Here is a 21,544-nt window from a genome sequence, read left to right on the forward strand (position 1 = left end):
GGGATGTTTTAAGTTTTTGTTTGTTCTTTTTTATTAAGTTTTTGTTTCTTTCTTTTTTACAAGTCCGTTCTGCCACACGTCCCGCTCAAGTTTTTGTATTTGTACACAGTGACCGGTTTAGTTACATGTCTTTTTAGTCACACAAACCTAAGCATTAAGTGGTAACTAATTACATTGTAGTGTCTCTATCATTCTTTAAATTCTAGGAATGCGATACTGTACTTATAGATATTTTAGACAGCGATAATGGACCGTATGTTTTAATGACATCAACAATTTTGTTGAAAGTGAACGTTTTATAACATGAATCTTATATCTTCACTCTTCTCTCTGTGAACTGCCCACAGACAAAGGAAAGTTCTTCAAAGATAGAATTTTAGAGTGAAAGTTTGACCAATAAAAATGCATATTATTATATCTATAAGCCAATTAAATCAATAAAAATTCAATCTACCAGTCCGGTAAGTCACCTAACTGGTACCAACCCTCACCTATAATTAGAAGAGGCGTTTGTAATATTTACGATAATGTTTCCTTAATTGTATATATTTATGTATATATACATTGTATTTATAAATTATTTTCTGTAGAATACATTTCCTATGATATATTGATTGAACTGATGATGCCGCGCAACCAAAATCACGGACTGAAGCCAAATTAGATATAAACGTCTATATAGTTTTCTTACTATATAAACAAAAACTTACCGGTGTATACACAACGACATGTATCATATGTATCCGGCCTTAAGGGTTCCGATATCGGACGATCATCATACAAAATTACACTGATATTTTGGTAAAAAATTAACGGTTAAATAACGCACAAACTGGGGTACAATGACATTACAGTATACACAATCTTCAAAAAATGTGTATGTGTTAAGTTATATATTCCATTCTTAAAAGGTTATCGTTGGATGAATTTCTCTGAAAAAAATCACAGCTAAAAAAAAAATCTTCTGATGATTCTTGTTCAAGCATTCGTGTTACTTTAAATAAATAAATCACAAACACACCTTCTAAAACACAAATTTAGATAGTATAACAGGGAAGTTGTTCTTGTCATTAATTTACTTACATGTAGATCTACAATGCACATGTAGAACAAAGGTAGAGATATGACATAGACAAAAAAACGCTTTATGTTTTACAAGGGAGGTAACCCCCTGTGATACATGTATACATGTAGTCCTACAGGTAGTACCTATAGGTAATTTGGCCGTTGTCCTGCGGATCAAAATATAGGCGAGGTGTTCCGATTGGCCTAGCAGGTGATCTGGATCGTCTTTGTGCTTGACTGTAAGGTAAAATCCAAATGCATTCCGAGTAGTCTTAATAGAAAACGTCTTAATAACTTGGCGACACGATGCAATAACGCGGTGACACGATGCAATAATATGGTGACACGATGCTATAACATGATGACACGATGCAATAAAATGGTGACACATGCATAATGTGACACGATGCTATAACATCGTGACATGATGCAATAACACGGTGACACGATGCTATAACATGACACGATGCAATAATATGTGACATGATGCTAAAATGGGACACGATGCATCAGCGTGACATCAGTTATAACATGGTGACACGATGCATAATATGGTGACATGATGATGCTGCATAACATGGTGACACGATGCTATAAGCATGGTGACATCATGCTATAATATGGTGACACGATGTATAAATGGTGACACGATGCTATAACATGGTGACATGATGCAATAATACGATGTCATGCTATAACATGGTGACACGATGCTATAACATGGTGACATCATGCTATGATATGGTGACACGATGTTATAACATGGTGACACGATGCTATAACATGGTGACGTGATGCAATAAAACATCTAGTCTTAAGGCAGCTATGGCGTTCCATACTGCTCGATCTGAACATGTACCAAATTCACACCATCGGCACATTGTTGTGTATCTCAAAAAATAATAATGAATTAATTGTCTTCCTAAAACATATAAACAAACGAATCTTTTAAGAAACATTTTTTGAAACACTATAATCTCTTGATGGACATTTTAGTCTAGTTTGTGTATATCTAGTTATCATTATTACAAGGTTTGAACATTACATGCTTGAAAGTTTTGGGAAACACGTCGCGCAGCGTAAAATTTTCTAAAAATGAAGTACGAAAAATGTGCAGGATGACACTTTTTTTACTTTCAATGTGCATTCAATGTGCATTTTTTAGAACAACACATTTGGCGAAAATGGGGGGACATGTTTGCAATGTCGCCCCCGCCTCCTACGCCCCTGAGTGTTAATATATATATAATGACTGTATCTGTACAGATTGAAGAACTAAAATGCCGCGGTATCACAAGAAATTTGAAGACAACAACTATCGGACATCAGTTTCATAATAGAGATACGTAATTAAAAAAAACCCACTTTATATTTGACCCATATTTTCCACATTTTCTCTATCTACTGACTGCAAGGAAGGATTTTTTAGAGAGACGTGCGAAATTTTGGCCTAACTTGTTCACTTGATACCTTCGAATCAGCCAAAATGTGATAAATATATTTATGCTAATGATTATTACTACAGAAGCAATAAAAAATCAATTATAGACATTAAGATAAATTAAGTATTTTAAGACAATTATATGAAAAAAAGAAAGATGAAAAACACGATAACCATTAATTGATCGTTTTACTTTCTATTGTTTTATTTACATGTACATGTACTTTCATACCACAATACTTTGAACTATTCAACGTACATTGTAAACAGTTGAAATATTAATAAACAACAAAGCCGTAATATGTTTCATGGATTTTAATAGAAACAGAACCGTTGTGTATAATCTTTTCACTGGGACCTTTTAAACTAAGCATTTCTGTTTGACTCTACACCGCCAAAAGTAGAGCGACTGTATCATAATAAAAAGACACCTTTTCAAAGATACGAAACTATTAGGAGACAGAATATATATTCGCTACCTATTTCATTAGTCATTAAAAAAGTCATTTGAAAATTGTCATTTTGTAGTTGTAGATCTAACCATAGATCTAATCATACCTACAAAACGTCCTCCCGCCAAACAACACTGAAGATAACTTCCGGCTAGCAGATGGTGATCGGGATCGTCTTTTCGCTTGACTGTAAGGTAAAATCCAAATGCATTCCGAGTAGTCTTAATAGAAAACGTCTTAATAATTTGGCGACACGATGCTATGACATGGTGACCCGATGCAATAATACGGTGACATAATGCTATAACATGACGACACGATGCAATAACTCTGTGACACGAAGCTATGACATGGTGACACGATGCTATAACATGGTGACATGATGCAATAAAACGGCGACATCATGCTATTATATGGTGACACGATGCCATGATATGGTGACACGATGCTATAACATGGTGACACGATGCAATAACACGGTGACATCATGCTATAACATGGTGTCACGATGCTATAACATGGTGACACGATGCTATGATATGGTGACACGATGTTATAACATGGTGACACGATGTTATAACATGGTGACACGATGTTATAACATGGTGACACGATGTTATAACATGGTGAAACGATGTTATAACATGGTGACACGATGCTATGACATGTTGACACGATGCTATAACATGGTGACACGATGCTCTGATATGGTGACACGATGCTATAACCTGGTGACACGATGCTATAACATGGTGACGTGATGCAATAAAACATCTAGTCTTAAAGAGACAATTCACTCAGGCAAATTCTTTTACATAACCAATAAGCAAACTATAGCATAAATGTATTGTTCTACATTTCTTATGAAACATATAACGTAAAACATTGACAAATTCCACAACATTGTTAAGTATTTTAATTAATATCGTTGAAATATCAAATCGTTGATCAATACGATTAAGCAGGTACAATATTAACTCTGTACCCATACCCGAGCCAAAGTCACGCACGTTAAACAAATGAACTACATAACCACTGAGAAGGTGATAAAATGATTTTTAGGCAAGACAATTCACCTAATAAGGTAAACACACTACTGTCAGAGCGATTTGAGCAGTTCTAGCCAAAAGTTGCATTACTTTACGAGCAAGGGACAGGGTTCGGCATACAAGAAGTTCGACCACAGTGTGTAATGGCGGACAACGAGCAAGTTTGAATATTTCACACACGTGTCACCACCATAGGCGTTTAGGCCTATCACAGTAAAACTGACTGATGTAATTTCCATTAGAAGTTCTTTTATCTGATATATATACAAATTTTAATGTTCTCTTAGACTGAATTGTCCCTTTAAGGCAGCTATGGCGTTCCATAATCAGAGATATCACGATCTATATCAATAGTGTCCGCAAAGGTGTGACTACACGTGTCAGATAGAAGAATAACGTCAAGGAGCGTGTCGCACGTGCGCCCGATTCTAGTCGGTCTGTCTATTACATTGGTGAGGTGAAAGTGATTTATTATGCTTATGAAAGGATGATTTCTGTCTGCTGTAAGAAGGTCTAAATTGATATCGCCTACAATGAGTATATGAGAAGTTTCGTTAAATGCTGATTCAAGGGAGAACCGGAAGGAATTCCAAAAAACGTGTATGCAATTTGGAGGTCTGTATACTGTGCAGAGAAGGTATTTTTTAATTGGAAATTGGATCTCAGTCCACATAACTTCACCTATGTGGGATTCTAAGTCGGCTCTACGACTAGTGCACAGGACATTGGAAGTATATACAATAATCCCCCCACCCGGAGCCCCACGGTCTTTACGGAACATATCATACCTATCTAGAAGCATGTCGTCGTCTGCTATCGATATATCGAGGTGAGTCTCAGTAACACATATTATATCACAATCAGATGCTAAATTCTCTAGATATGCTAGCTTATTTCTAAGACTCCGAATGTTAAGATGAAATAAAGATATATTGTTTAAATGTGGGATGGGGCCTGGATTTGGATGAACATCGTTACAGGTGATCAACAATATCTGTATAATCAAGAAGAAGCATGGATTGAAGACAAGGGCAGATAAAGATAACTGAACCATTAGTGTTAATTTGATAGCATAGTACTTTAAATTAGAACATATTCCACTTAATAATCTATAAAGATTCATATGTAAAAGGTACTGACTATGTGTTAAAACATAATGTGTACACATGTAAAAACAACCAATCGCCGCTCGGTATGACTCTAAATCATTACCCATTATCAAAAAACAAACACAGTTTTATGTAGTGAGCGGCGAAAGGTCATGTTATATAAAATATACAAAAATAATATGATTAATACACACTCAGCAGGCAAAGTAGCTACATATAAATGGAAAGGAGAGAGAGAGAAGGGGAGAGAGGAGAGAGAGAAGGAGAGAGAGGGGTATAGAAAATGGGAGATAACTGGGTATTTGAGGTTGAGTAAGAGATGGAAGGTGCAATTGCGAAGGGTTTTAACATTTAATGATACAGGTAATATGATAAATAATTTGATATCTATATTGTGTGAATAACACATAATAGCCAATTTCCATATTATACATATTGGCATGAACACAAACACAACATATATCAACATATATTATTGCTTATAGCTCATTACAAGCAGTGAAACTGTGCACATCTTATAAATGATTAAGTAGAATTTCATCTACTAAATAATAAATAATTGATATACTAAGAAATATAAATATAATATACAAGGAATTTAAAATGTCTACTTTGTTTATAAATGCAGCTCATGTTCACAGTTTTCATATACTTTTTAAATGCTATTTTATCTACAAAAAGAGATTCATAAAAAAAACCAACAAAAAAACTTTAATTTGAATGCAATGAATACCAGTAGACATGGAGTCTATATTTAAACAGATACATGTACATATATTCAACACATTGGACTACATCTTGTGTTCACAATTAATATATAGTCTGCATGTAGAATACCAGTTATATATTTTGTACTTGAAATATATATATTTTCTATGGTTGAAGTTAAATTTGCTGGTGTTTACACATTAACAACACCTCATTTACCTGTTCTGAGTTTTATATACATATTCATCAATAAGTATTTACATCTGGCGCATACATAGCACAAAGCCAGAGTCACTTTGAATCTTCATTAAATATCTTAGTATACTTGAACACTTGCAGATAACTTTGAATTCAATGTATACAAAACATTGAAAACCAATGAAATCTCTGGGAAGTTGCCTCGATTTGATAGACTGCTCCATTTGTTTTGATTTACTTAAATCTAATATGTGTCTATAAATCAACAAGTGAATATACCAAATTCCTTATTTGAAAAGGGAGAACAATCTTCAATTACTTGTGATATGCATATTAACATAGATGGATATTGGTCCCTTTTTGCTCATGTTGCATGTATATTGCTTGTCACCTCATTACATATATGGTGAATTCATGATATATTAATATAGTCAAGATTGATGCACAATCATTGTAATGTATAGTGTCTGTATTGTAGTGTAAGATTAAGTTTTGTCCAATGCATTTGTACTGTATATGTTGTAAAAATCAACAAAACAAATTTGAAATGTTAAACGGAGTTTTTAAGTCCGGTTTTTTATATGAATTTCAAAGAAAGTCATCTCTTACACTTTTGAATTGTTAAGCTTTTGAAATTTAGGTGGAGCTGTCATCTTGTGTTGAATTCTGCACCAATCATTGACCGAGTTGCAAAACATAAAATTGCATTCTTGATTATCTCCCCTGTCCGAAACAGATTTAAGGGAATTAAAGATATTCTTTACACATTTTGATTCCACAGATATGTATATTGCCCAAGAAATATTCTGCCCAAAAGGGTATTTCCGGAAATTTATTTATAGTTTGGTTCTACGTCCCTTAATACGAGATAAACTACTGATATGGCAGGAATACCCTTTCGTAGTTTTCTGTAGTATAGACTTTATCTTGATTGACGTAAGGCCTACCATTGGCTGTCTCCGGAATAGCATGTCAGGTACATACATTTTTATATTGATTAGTTTGCATTCTAATTCAGGTTTCGGTTTTTTAAAACTTTTTTGTTACTATGATTTGTTTTGTATCGTAGTTACTGATGACAGTTATATAACGGAAGGACACAGGACTTTGTTAGTGTCGGTCCACTTGAAGATGTACATAGATATATTTATCCTGCAACTGCCCCACATACTGATAACTACTGCCGGATAAACTTGTGCTTATTCCGTCAATACGAAATGCTTTATTCGTCAATACGATCACGTGAATTTGTTCCACATCTGACGGAACATTTTATTACTTGACCCCGAACTTTAACCATGCGGTGAATGAAACGTCAGTCAGTCCCGCTAAAACGTGACATCACATTCCCCGACGTCATTTTTACGATATCGAAAATCTCGTATGGCGGTGTAGTCTATTTCTTGAATATATATTGTAAAGTAATATTTGGTGAGTAGCTATCGTTTTTTTCAGTATTTTCACACTGTTTCAGCGATATCACATAATGAATAGAATTACTGGTACTGTTTGCGAATGCGCTTATATATATTACCCACGGTAGTAAAAAGGAATACACTCTCATTCGGTCTTCCTTCGAGCGAAACCAACTAAATAACTGGCAATTTGCTTTCGTTTTGAATGTCATAATGGTTGCAGGATAAAGAGAATACACGGTTAGTATCTTACAAGTTTAATTTTGGAAAAATAAACCTGGTATTGTTAGATACTAACAATGTATTCTCTATATATATATCGAGACCTATTAAATGTAACAGTGCGTCGGTGACATAAGATAGAAGTCAGGTTCGAAATTATGTCCCATGTTTTAATAAAGTGTCTAAACAGTGTGAGAAATAGGGAGAGCAGTTTGATGTTGTCAGGCCGCCTGCTCTCCCTAAGGCTGGCTTTCTGGTGACCGAGGCTAACTTATATTAATTGAAATTATGCAACGTTTTGAAGAATCAATAAATGGAAATCTTGATAGTTCTATTCTCTTAAGTTTTCACCACGTAAGTCCATTTAGCCTGTTAGGTTACCCTTAGTGAAAGCCAGCCTAAAGCAAAATACCTTTCCGTAGCAAAATATAAAGGTTTATTAAAGGGACAATTCACTCAGTTTAATTCTTTTACATAACCAAGAAGCAAAATATCATTATGGCATAAATGTATTGTTCTACATTTCTTATGAAGCATATAACATGAAATATTGAAAAATTCCACGTCATTGTTTAGTATTTTATTTGATACTGTTGTAATTACAAATCGTTGATCAATACGATTAAGCAGGTACAATATGTACGCTGTACCCATATCCGAGCCAAAGTCACACACGTTAAACAAATGAACTACATAACCACTGTGGAGGTGATAAAATGATTTTTTAGTCAAGACATTTCACCTAATAAGGTAAACACACTACTGTCAGGGCAATTTGAGCAGTTTTAAACAAAAGTAGCATTACTCTAAGAGCAAGGGACAGGGTTCGGCATACAAGATGTTCGACCACAATGTGTAATGGCGGCCAGCGAGCGAGTTTGAACATTTCATACGCATTTCACCACCATGGGCTTTTCTGGCATATCACAGTAAAACCGACTGATCTAATTTCCATTAGAACTGGGTATTTTCTGATATATGTACAAATTTTAATGTTCTCTTAGACTGAATTGTCCCTTTAAAAACATTAATAACATCAGAAAATACATATCGATGGCCTAAGATGAGGTTACAACACCAAACATATGCAAGATTTCCTACGTAATATATGACAACAGCTTAGAGGCATTTCGCTGTTTTGCCATCTGGAGCAGTGATAGTCAGCTATCGTGCGGTATTTTGGACGACGGCGGGAAACATAAGACGACCCGCGTTATGAAACTTAACGTTTTATTCATTTCAATCATATTGTTCAGAAGGTGATGATACGTGTAGTATTAACGGAAAGTTAATAACTTTTGCGACTCTACAAAATTATCGATCTCGTTTTACATTCCCATTTCAAAAATTTAAAGCCGTTTCGGAAAGGTGGTTGGCCTTTAATATTACTAACTGACATTAATCGAATGGACATTTAAACCATGAAGGGTTTACTTTATATTGATCCACAATGAGTTGCGCGAATTTGCCAGTCATATAGTCATTAGGTAAATAAAATAAGAATTAAAAATCACAAAAATCACTTGGACCCGTTACGTCAGAACCTTATTTTGTTACACAAAGCATCTCAGACGTATTGGAGATCAAATGAAACTTCAGTAAAATACACATCTATGTAATCATCGTAATAATAGAAAAGATATTCCTATTGTGCATATCACTGCTTTATGCAGTCCTCAAGTCCCTGTGCCGGATGTAACGCCGATAAAAATATACGATCACGATCATATACGATATTTTGTTATAAGGGAAGGTTCTGAATTTTATAAATCAAAATGAGGTAAGTAATAATTTAAAACTAAGATAATATTTTGTACACAGAAACTGGTCGCTTTGAGTTAGGAAGGATTTGTGTAAAAGATATAACACTTGTAAATGACTTGGAAGCACTAGTTACTGAAATATCTCTTTATTCACAATACGCCATCATGGTCTACGCAAATTGAATAGGAAAAATTATATTTCTGTATTCATGTCGGAATCGCATGTTTTTTAATGCCGTTATCCACACCCATTCAAATTATTTATAATTATTGATCAGGAGATAAATTAAGTATGCATGCAGTCCCTTAGTAATAAATTAGATATAATAGATAGTGAACTGACTGAAAATGATATAATATGTCTTACTGAAACACCTGAACCCATTCATTCCGGACTCTGTCCTTGTTGTAGACAGTTTTAGTAGCTTTCATCGAATTGATAGGCAGGTAGGATTTGGTGGTGGCATTATAATATTATATACACAAGAAATACTGTAATATGCAAGCGAAGAAGAGATTTGGAGTCTAACAATATTGAAATTATTTGGGTTGAAGTTTTAGTAGAAGTTCTTACTTGGGTGTATATAGACCAGAATCTAATGTAGAATACTGGCGAAAATTAGATGACATGTTTAATATTGTTTTTGATGATAATATTACTGATGTAATTATAACTGGTGATATAAATGTTGATATGTCAAACCTTCATTCACACTCTCATCTAGGCCGATTACTTACAAAACATAATCTAAACAGTTTTATTAAAGAACCCACTCGCATTACTCCTACCTCTTCTCCTTCTATTGACAGTCTTATAAGGGATACAAATGTTCTCCAATTTGCAGTGATCATTGTCTTATTAACTTTTGTATCCCATATTCAGTATATAGACAAACTGCATATAAGAAAACGATATATGAATATGATAGTGCTGATATTGATAGGATTAATGATTAACGATAATATTAGTAATATTGACTGGATATCTGTCTCACAAAAATTCTATTTGAAACAATTAATACAAAAATAAATGACCATGTACCACAAAAAAATAATTACAGTGCGACCAAATGATAAGCCTTGGTTTACAAACACGATTATATTAAAAATTAGACAGAGGAATTGCATAAAAAAACTATTAATTCATTTTCCCCTATTCAACGGGAAAGGTACAGATTAGTACGAAATTAAACCATTGACATAATAAGAGAAACTAAACAAAATTATTTCATGAAACTTGAATCATCGTTAAATAATAATAACTTTTCTCCAGTTAAATGGTGGAAAATTGCTAAATTTTTGTTAATAAGCAAACGCCAGCCTCCCCCCTAAAACATAATGAGTCTTTTCCGAAAATCCTTTTGAAAAAGCGGAACACCTAAATACGTAGTTCTCTTCAATCTCCATTTCTTCTAATGATCTTGAACCTCTTCCCCCTCCTCCTGAGTTTCCTTTGAAGATTGACAATATAGTATTTACTGAACAGGATTTTAAAGATCAGCTTTCTAATCTTAATGAAAAGCGATCTGCAATAAAACTATAGAAATCGGTTGCATTCTCTTGCCAAGGAAAGCTGCTAACATCAATGCCATATACAAAGGGAAAAGTGATGTAAATAATATTTCCAACTATCGACCCATCTCTGTCACTCCTTGCTTCAGTAAAATAGTAGAAAAAGTATTTTTTAAGTATTTCTATAATTACCTACGTGATTGTGAAGTTATCACTAAACATCATTCAACTGTGAACCAACTTCTTTCGATATACAATAATATCACTGACTCATTAGACAAAGGAAAAGAAGTCCGGTCTGTTTTCTGTGATATAAGTAAAGCCTTTAATAGAGTGTGGCTTGATGGACTTTCATATAAATTAGAATCTTATTGTTTTAAAGGGAAATTATTAGGGTGGTTTAGAAATTATCTTACTGATAGGAAGCATCGTGTTTTAACTGAAGACATTTTCTCTGCCTTTAAAACTGTTAATGCTGGAGTCCCCCTGTCTTAGGCCTTTTTTATTTCTATTATATAATGGCATAACTAATATTGTTACTAGCGATTGCAAATTGTTTGCAGATGACACTTCGAATAGTGAAGTAATTGATAATAACCAAATCTATGCTACCCATTCACTTTCACAAAATCTTTCAAATATAAGTACATGGGCTCTGAAATGGGACATAAAGTTTACCCCCACAAAAACTTAATTATTAATATTGTAATAGGAAGGGTTTTCCACAAGAGAGACCCGGAGGGGCGATCCGACTGTAGCTCCCGTTATATGTTTAAGTCCCAAATAGTGATCGTATAGCATTTTAAGTATACAACATAGTCCACAGTCGTCACAAATCCTCTCCGGATCCCGTATCCTCCACAGGTTACAGGCCTGTATAACAACAGGTTCGATCTCTAGGATGTAGCGGAAGCACAGATACTAATCCAATAACTCAACTAGGTAAATACAGGTACCAATGACTATTTATTATATTAAGACAAGTATTACAGAATTGACAAAGAATATATTTACAATATTATAGTGCCTGATGTAGACAACTTACAGTAAGAGAAATCAGCATACAGTCATCGTATATGTAGTGAAATCCTTATACAACAAGACCACGTGTTCCCACACACAGTACAACAACACCTAACGGGAGACAACCGACCTACCAAATGTTCCCAACTCTAAGAGACATAAATAACTGTGTAAATAGGTTTCCTAAGAATGTCTAAGTCCTAAACCCCTGACAATCCCCTTACTACACTGTGTGAGCTACGTTTCCAATGGATGTCTAAGCCCTAAGCCCCTGACAATCCCCTAGTACTCACAAACTCTTGTTAGCCATAGCTCTAAGTATAAACCCAAATGGTAGTTCAGAGACCCCGAAAGTGTTGCACTGTTGACAGTGCACAACCGTGGTTCTGCTCCCTAACCCATCTCCCTAGTCAAGACCAAAGCTTCCTTAGAAGCAGCCCCCTTTATAACAACTCATCAACCCAGTGCCCCAAAGTGACCACTGATTGGTCAAAGTCCGGACAGACCACCATATTTTGGTGAAACCGTTGCTACAACAACCCACCTACACACTAAATATAACTTCCGCTTAAATACAGACAAGGCTCAACTGACTGATAAACACCCCCCAACATGTACCACACGTGTACTCCGACCAGCGGTCAGCATCGGGGTGATCATGAGGACAACTAGATTGATGAATGTGACTGCTAAACAGCAAACACAACATATCTAAGACCTGTTCTCACGGCATTCCCCTGAATTTGGGTCAAAGATACATAAACAGATCACTTAGAAGAGTGCTATAACAAATATACATACTGTACAAATAAATGCAACACTGATAGAAACTCGTTCCATCACAATATTATCAAGGAAACGAAACGTCATTCATCCCGATATACACTTTGACAATAACACGGTTCATACAGCTAGCACACATAGACATTTAGAATTGTAAATGGACTCACCACATAGATTATGTATACCAGAAAGCATCTAAAAGGATAAATATTTTGAAAACATTAAAAAAAATAGTGCCACGTAAAACTCTTTTTAACATTTATAAACCTTATATTTTACCTATTTTAGAATATGTTAATGTTTCATGGGATAACTGTACTGAACAATGTAAGCTTCTTGTTCACTTAGAAGCCGCTATTATTATAACGGGATTGCGCAGAGGTACCTCCCATGATATACTTTTTAAAGAATTCGCACTAGCTTGGGAATCTCTCTCTGATCGGCGTCAAAAGCACAAACTTATTCTTATGTTGAAGATACTCCGTGGCTTTGCTCCACAGTACTTGATTGCAAATTTAAAAACATCTCATTGGCCGGCTATATAAAGGCTATCTTCTCGGAACGCATCGTAGTTTATCTGTGGCGTCAGCTACATGTACGCAGCAGAGACACATCGAAAAAGGGAAGATTGCAGCATAGGCCTAGCTCATGCATATTTTATCCGCATCGGCCACCGTGAATATTAATTAGCTGCCGTTCAATGTGTTTGTCATAATGGGGCTTATATCGTCTTAATGACGGCACTTTGTATAGATGTGTAGGATGATTTCGAAAAGAAAAGTATCGCTCTTTCCAATGGTAATAAGCGTTTTTATGACAATGTACTAGAAATCTAGAGCTCTAAAACGTCTAAAAATGGTCTTAGGGAACTCTGGTGGGTCCCTGATTATATAATCTGTAACTAATTATCAGATCCCTGTGCAAAGGATGACAAGATATTTTAATATTCATATGTGCATAACTGCAAGTTACTATACTAGGGTTTTTTTCCAAGTACCTTTAGGGAATTTAACTCTTTCGCTTTAAACTTTGACTTATCGAATTTTAATACTGTTGCGCAATTTAAAACACTCCTTTTTAATTTTAATAAAATGGCACCTGATATAACACATACCTTTATAAACAAAGGTTCTCGAATTATTAATATTACTCTATGCCAGCTCAGAAACTCCTCTAGCAATCTAAATTCTGACCTATTTCGCGATCATTTGAAAGATTCTCCAATTTGTTCTTGTGGCCTTGGTGATGAAACAGCAGAACACTGTCTTTTTATATGTTCATTATTTAATGAACCAAGATCATCACTAAGAACCAAAATACATAACTCTAATATTCCCCACTCACATTTAAACACAAAAACTCTACTACACGTCTGCTGTTCCTCGTTCCAGTTTCTTTATTTGTAGATCTTTTCTCGACGTGTCCCGGGTCCGTCTGGTCCTGGCTTTTGGTATACTTGGTTTTAAATTAAGTAATTTTACTCAAAAGATAACCCAAGATCAGTCAGAATTTGTATTCTGATAATAAATTTTATTAAGGATTAGGATTAACACAATTTCACAAGGTAGAAAATACCTATATATCTTATCTCTATAACATGGACACTGTTAGCGATTATTGGCGAATATTGGCGAATTTTGGCGAAATTTCCAAATTAGATAACATCTATATATTTACTGACTTCGAGGATATGAGAGTACCGTTATATTGTAAGAAAATACTATAAAACTTGGGGATTGGAGAATAAAAATGGCGATTGGATCTAAAGGTTTGTTTACAAAGTGAATTTCATTGATTATTATAATTGTTTTTATACAAGAACTCTAATAATCATCTGTTCGTCTCGTCCCATCTTTGTATTATACTGGGGTATGATCCGCACAAGTTATTGATGGCTAACTGGAGAAATTCAAGTTATCTCTTGAGAGGAGTAAATCGCTCTGCTCGAAAATACCGCGGGGCGCAACTTTTATAGTAAAATTTTCCCGCCCCTAATTCTGATTGGTCAATTATAGAAATTGATGACGTAATTAAACTCGGAACTTTTTAATAGTGACATTGATAAAATCCGAGAGCTCCGGATGTAAAGTAAACAATATGGCGGAGCAGATGCTCGTAGAGTTGCATAGAAATGTACGATGTGGAATATTAAGTAAATTATGATAAATTAAGCTATATTATTGGATGTGATAGTTACCTGGTACTCTGTGTTTAAATCATTCACTCCTCAGAACCGGTAAGTAAATTATATTAGATAAACGAAACAATAATCGCAAGTTACTTAGCCTAGCTCAATATTTACTTCAGTAAAATAACCAATGGATACCACATAATACAACTATTCTAGAGAAATAACATTAGAGTAATAATTTATTGAAATGTATATCAGAATATATATCTGAAACCAAAAGATGTTTTTAGTTTTTTCTACGGTGATAGGTTGGGGAGATACACTAATAATAATATTCATTCATAATGTAATGTTAGATGTTAAAATATTTTGTCGATAATTGTAATTGTACTATACTGGATTTGTTTGGAGATGGCTAATATAGGCTTTGCCTGTTGCCAAATCCATTTGCATATTATTTGCTATAAAATTTGTTGAAATGAAATACATGCAGTCTTTTCAAATGTCATTGAAAGGTATGTAGATGAACTCAAAATTTTTTTGCATCAAAAGCCAAACAGTCAAAATACATATTATCAAGTCTCTTCTGATATCTCAATTTAATCACCTATTCATAGCATTGCCAAATCCGGATAGCCTATTTAAAAAAAATGAATACAGAACTCTATAACTTTTTATGGAATGGTAAATCTGAGATGATAAAAAGAGATATAACTATTAAAAGTTTTCATAAGGGTTGACTTAAAATGATTCATTTAGAATCCTTTATTGACTCCCTGAAACTAACATGGATACGTAGGTTGTACACATCAGAGGGAAAATGGAGCTTGTATTTTAAAAGGTTTGGTAATGAAAACATATTAGCGCATTGTGGTAGTGATTATATTTCAAAATGTCAACAAAACTGTAAAAACCTGTTTTGGAAAGATGTTTTCAAAAGTTGGTGTAAACTTACTTTAAAGTCTGAAAATATTAAAAACAAAAATGATAATGTACTTAAAGTTCATATTTGGCATAATAAATTAATAAAAATTAACAATAAAAGTTTTTTTTATAAAGAATGGTTTCAGAAGGGTGTTGTAGTCCTGAATGATATGATAAAAAATAGTGAAAATGTTGTGTTTTACAGTCTATATGAGTTTAATCAGAAATTTAATATGCATACAGATTTTCTGACATATCAAGGTGTAATCAATGTCATTAAAAAAACTTTCTCATCAGATGAAATTTCCAATAGGATTTTAAATTACCCATTCATCCCAAAAATTTAGAAATATTTGTTAAGCATAAAAAAGGAGCAAGTGATTTTTATAAGGCACTTTGCCAGAATACTACTGTTGCTAAAGGAAGAAAAAAATGGGATGATATTTTTGGTTTTGACAATCAAAAATGGAGACAAAAATACATTATTCCTTTTATCAGTACCAGAAGCACAAAATTGCAGTGGCTTCAGTTTAGAATTAATCAGTATATTTTAACCACAAATTCATATCTGTTTAAAATAGGCCTTGTAGACACTCCTTACTGTCATCAGTGTAAAACTGAAATTGAGACTATAGTTCATAAATATGGGACTGTGAAAATGTTCAGTTATTCCTATCAAATTTTGAATCCATATTAGAGATGCTTTTAATTCCATTTTCGTTTAATAAGGAATCTTTCATTTTTGGACTCTCTAATTGTAAAAATTATACAGATAATGTTGTCATTTCAGTACTAAAGCAATATATTTATAGTGCTAGATGTCTCCAAATTGGTTTATCAATGAATGCGTTTAAAAATCTTTTGAAGGATATGTACAGGACTGAAAAATACATTGCAACCACCAAGGGTGAAACACATATTATGAAATTTGTCAATGAGCGGAGAAAATGGGAAAGGTTTTTAGAATAATGTCACTTTTTAAACTTTATCTCTTAATATACTTTAATTTCTTTTTTGCATGATCTTGGTGTGGTATCTAATCTTTTTACATATGATTTTATAAATCTCATTGAGAATAATGAGCCTTGTCAGTCCATTGCCACTTCTTCCTTCTCTCAGTTCTTTCTACTATTCTTCTTTTTTTACTTAATCTCTTCTTTTGCTTTTCTAAAAGGGTGCAACTTGCAAATTTCTGTCATTAATCGTTCAATTAAAACTCAAGAAAATTACAACCATATTGTATAGGGAATACCTGGTACTGTAAACCACTTTGTCTACACGGCAAATATTTTTTTTTATTCAGATTTGATATAATCCAGTCGAGTATTACATATATATGAAAACACATAATAACTAATTAATATATATATTACATATATACATAGCTACAGAGAGAGTAAACTTTGTTTTTTCAATGAACACCTTGAGAGTGCATTATATCTAGCAGCCCTTGTAAATAACTTGGTTTACAGTATTAGAGAAGTTCAATGTCTATAAATGAATATAACGATTTAAATAATGAATATTGAATATCATGTGTAAATGCTTTTTGTACCCATGTAAAATCACTTCAAAAATAAAACAAATACAAAAAAAAGCCAAACAGTTTGTCTGTAACGGAGACATACAAATGAAACACATTAAATTGTGCCTGTTTTTGGTTTTGTGTATCGATTGACGGATAAAAGTGGTACTGTCTATTACTGTGTATCTATTACAGTATCATAAAGTCTTCCACACGATTTGCCGAAACTAAGTTATTTGCTGTCATTTCGGTCAAAAATACACCAACAGTCCCAATTGAGCCAAAATTTGATTTTCCTCTGAGTGGCCTCAATGATTTTAATGTTTTTTTTTTACTTTATGACACTATAGTGGGATAATAAATAGTGTTATAAAATGTGTAGATACGTTAACATGTTTTTTCCCACATACTTTTTTTTTAATTTTAAACTAAACATTATGAAATCATCTTAAGAAGTATAAACAAATCTTTTATGACAGGTATACATATTTTTGTATCTGTACCTTAAAGTGAATAGTCGGGCAAAGAAAACCAGTCTATAAATGCGTAAAATTACACGAAATTGGAATTAAGGTATGCTGTATGTCCAGTTCAGATCTTTATTACTTTGAACCATTTGGTTCATTAGTGGTGCAAATATATACAGTACAGTGCAGTCAATAACATACAAATACACACAAACAACACACTCACACCTTACGTAAAAGAGGGGAAAACATGTAATAAACAATATTTTAGGTCGGCCATCCCGCCTTTAATTCTTACATTTTTCAGAATTCCTTAATAAGTCCAATATTGGTTTGAAGATTTTCATTTTCCTGACTATAATGATACATACACGTATATTAACATGTTCACTGCAGTCCCACTAAGTAACCTTACCAAGCGCAGTTGTCAGTTACATAGACTATGGATTATAGATGCAAAATCCCTTGGGATTTCATCATAAAATTGTAACCAAATGTAAATATGAGCATTGAACGTCTTTCAGTTGGTATTCATAACCAATATATATGAATGCCAACTGGACAGAGACAAATTCCATGAAGTACTGTTCATAATTCCTGACATATCATATACTTTAATTGGCTGTACATTTTTACTCATAATAATCTCTTACAGAAACATATTCTTATATTCAGCGCTTCATGGAAACATCTTCTCTCTTTCTTTTCTTCTTTATAAGGTTGATGCAAGAAAATAACAATCAAGTCGTTGACTAATATTGATAAACAAGTGGTATCCTTTCAGCTAGTGCAAGTATGTACCATTAATAAGATCACCTGGCCGAATGTAAGGGCAAGCTACTTCTTTGGTTATTTTGGTTAACTTTACCCATTTTCGCAACCACCTAAAAATCAAGCAGAATGAAACTTATTTTCAAACAAACAGGAACATACACATTTATGTTATCACATTTTCAACTTTGCCTATTAATTCGTGGATACATATGAAACTAGGGTTGTAAGAATACACAGTTACCAGTTTTCTTATACTTCAGATAACGAATTGATAACATTTTCACCATTTTATATTCAATGCAATCAAGTTATAATGTCCTTCTCATATTTATATTTCAGAAATAAAACGCAATACGTTTTGTTTGGAACACTTGTGATCACATGTTGTTCTCTGACGTTATATCTAGCAGAAATCATTTCGGATCGGTCTAGAGCTCGGTATCATAGCAACATGGACCAACCTGCATTTTCAGAAAAACCAACATCCAACATTAAGTCTGTTCTTTACTATAATCGACCCGAATGGGTGACTGGGAAGGAGTTTGAAGGTTGTGAATACCCCTGTATAATGACATCAGATGTAACCAAGTTTTCTTCCGTTGGAGCTGTAATTTTCCACGGACCTAAAACAAAACCTCAACCACCTGAAAAGTCACCGGGTCAAATATGGATCATGCATGGTATGGAATCTCCAATAAACTATAGGAACGACCTATCACAGTGGGGCAACGTGTTCAATTGGACATTCACATACAGAAGAGATTCAGATGTAGTATCAACGTATTCTGGCTTTCTGCAAAAATCGAATGAAATAGCACAAAATTATACCGCGATTTGGAAGACGAAAGACAACGCTTCTGCCTGGATGGTATCACACTGTTCAACGCAAAGTAAACGGGAACAGTACGTAAAACGTCTTCAGAATATTACCAATATCCACGTGTACGGCGGCTGCGGGAAATTCAAATGCTCTAGATCTACAGACGCCCAATGTATGAACCTTCTGAAAACCCATTACAAATTTTATGTTGCGTTTGAGAATTCTTTGTGTGTAGATTATGTTACCGAAAAGGGTTTTAAAACTTACACTCAATTCCCTACAACTATACCAGTGATGCGAGGAGGGATGAATTATTCTATGTTCTTTCCACCTGGATCATACCTTAATTCGGAGGACTTTGACAGCGCTTACACACTTGGAAGGAAATTAAATACCTTAATGACGGTTAAAAGTGACATGATAGGACAATTCTTTTCCTGGCGAAAACATTTTTCTATCAACAGGAACGTTTGGCATAACAGTTGGTGCTCTCTGTGCACACATATCCATCATGCTTGGAGATACAAACGCGTGTATGCAAATATTAATCATTGGTTAAAAGATAGTCCAAGATCGGAATGTAAAGCACCTAGTGACATAACAAAATAGCCAGATTGTCTTTTTTATTTTGTCATATATTAACGTGTGATGTTGTCTTGGTTTCGCTGCTTGTGTGAGTAAATACTTATCTGGAGAGCAGGTAATGTTTTCTCTATGTGAACATGCTGATAACGCATTTTATGGAGAAGAGAAATCGATAAAAGCTTCCGCTGTGTGTTTTGTTTATTGTTTATTAAAGGATAATACTTGCAAACCTTACCTGTAACTCTCTCACCGATTTCCTTGAATGATCTTAAAAGCGTCCATATTAAAAAGATTCATTTTGTTAATCAGACGGTAACTTACAGATTCATATACGTTTTATTGGTAGCCAAAGTACAGAAACAACAATAGATGACATCACAACTAAGTTGTATTGGTAGTCAAAGTACAGAAACAACAATAGATGACATGACATCCAAGTTGTACTGTTAGTCAAAGAACAGAAACAACAATAGATGACATGACATCTAAGTTGTATTGGTAGTCAAAGTACAGAAACAACAATAGATGACATGTCATCTAAATTGTACTGTTAGTCAAAGAACAGAAACAACAATAGATGACATCACAACTAAGTTGTATTGGTAGTCAAAGTACAGAAACAACAATAGCTGACATGATATCTAAGTTGTATTGGTGACCAAAGACAGAAACAACAATAGATGACATGACATCTAAGTTGTATTGGTAGCCAAAGACAGAAACAACAATAGATGACATGACATCTAAGTTGTATTGGTAGCCAAAGACAGAAACAACAATAGATGACATGACATCTAAGTTGTATTGGTAGCCAAAGACAGAAACAACAATAGATGACATCACAACTAAGTTGTATTGGTAGCCAAAGTACAGAAACAACAATAGATGACATCACAACTAAGTTGTATTGGTAGTCAAAGTACAGAAACAACTATAGATGACATGACATCTAAGTTGTATTGGTAGCCGAAGCACAGAAACAACAATAGATGACATGACATCTAAGTTGTATTGGTAGTCAAAGACAGAAACAACAATAGATGACATGACATCTAAGTTGTATTGGTAGCCAAAGACAGAAACAACAATAGATTACATGACATCTAAGTTGTATTGTAGCCAAAGACAGAAACAACAATAGAGAACACAAACTAAGTTGTATTGGTAGCAAAGACAGAAACAACAATAGATGACATCACAACTAAGTTGTATTGGTAGCCAAAGACAGAAACAACAATAGATGACATGACATCTAAGTTGTATTGGTAGCCAAAGTACAGAAACAACAATAGATGACATCACAACTAAGTTGTATTGGTAGTCAAAGACAGAAACAACAATAGATGACATCACATCTAAGTTGTATTGGTAGCCAAAGACAGAAACAACAATAGATGACATGACATCTAAGTTGTATTGGTAGCCAAAGACAGAAACAACAATAGATGACATGACATCTAAGTTGTATTGGTAGCCAAAGACAGAAACAACAATAGATGACATCACAACTAAGTTGTATTGGTAGCCAAAGACAGAAACAACAATAGATGACATGACATCTAAGTTGTATTGGTAGCC

General features: G+C 34.0%; 1 protein-coding gene across 1 annotated transcript; it reads left to right on the forward strand.

Annotated features, from left to right (window-relative positions):
- Window positions 1–4,478: 4,478 nt before the first annotated feature.
- Window positions 4,479–20,149, forward strand: LOC138310976 (alpha-(1,3)-fucosyltransferase C-like). Its single transcript, XM_069252371.1, has 2 exons — window positions 4,479–4,836; window positions 18,901–20,149. Exons 1-2 carry the CDS (start codon window positions 4,610–4,612, stop codon window positions 19,988–19,990), a joined length of 1,317 nt encoding a protein of 438 aa, XP_069108472.1. The 5' UTR covers window positions 4,479–4,609; the 3' UTR covers window positions 19,991–20,149.
- The last annotated feature ends 1,395 nt before the right edge of the window (window positions 20,150–21,544 follow it).

The sequence above is a fragment of the Argopecten irradians genome, chromosome 1, assembly GCF_041381155.1.
Source record: "Argopecten irradians isolate NY chromosome 1, Ai_NY, whole genome shotgun sequence".
Taxonomy (NCBI): Eukaryota; Metazoa; Mollusca; class Bivalvia; order Pectinida; family Pectinidae; genus Argopecten; species Argopecten irradians.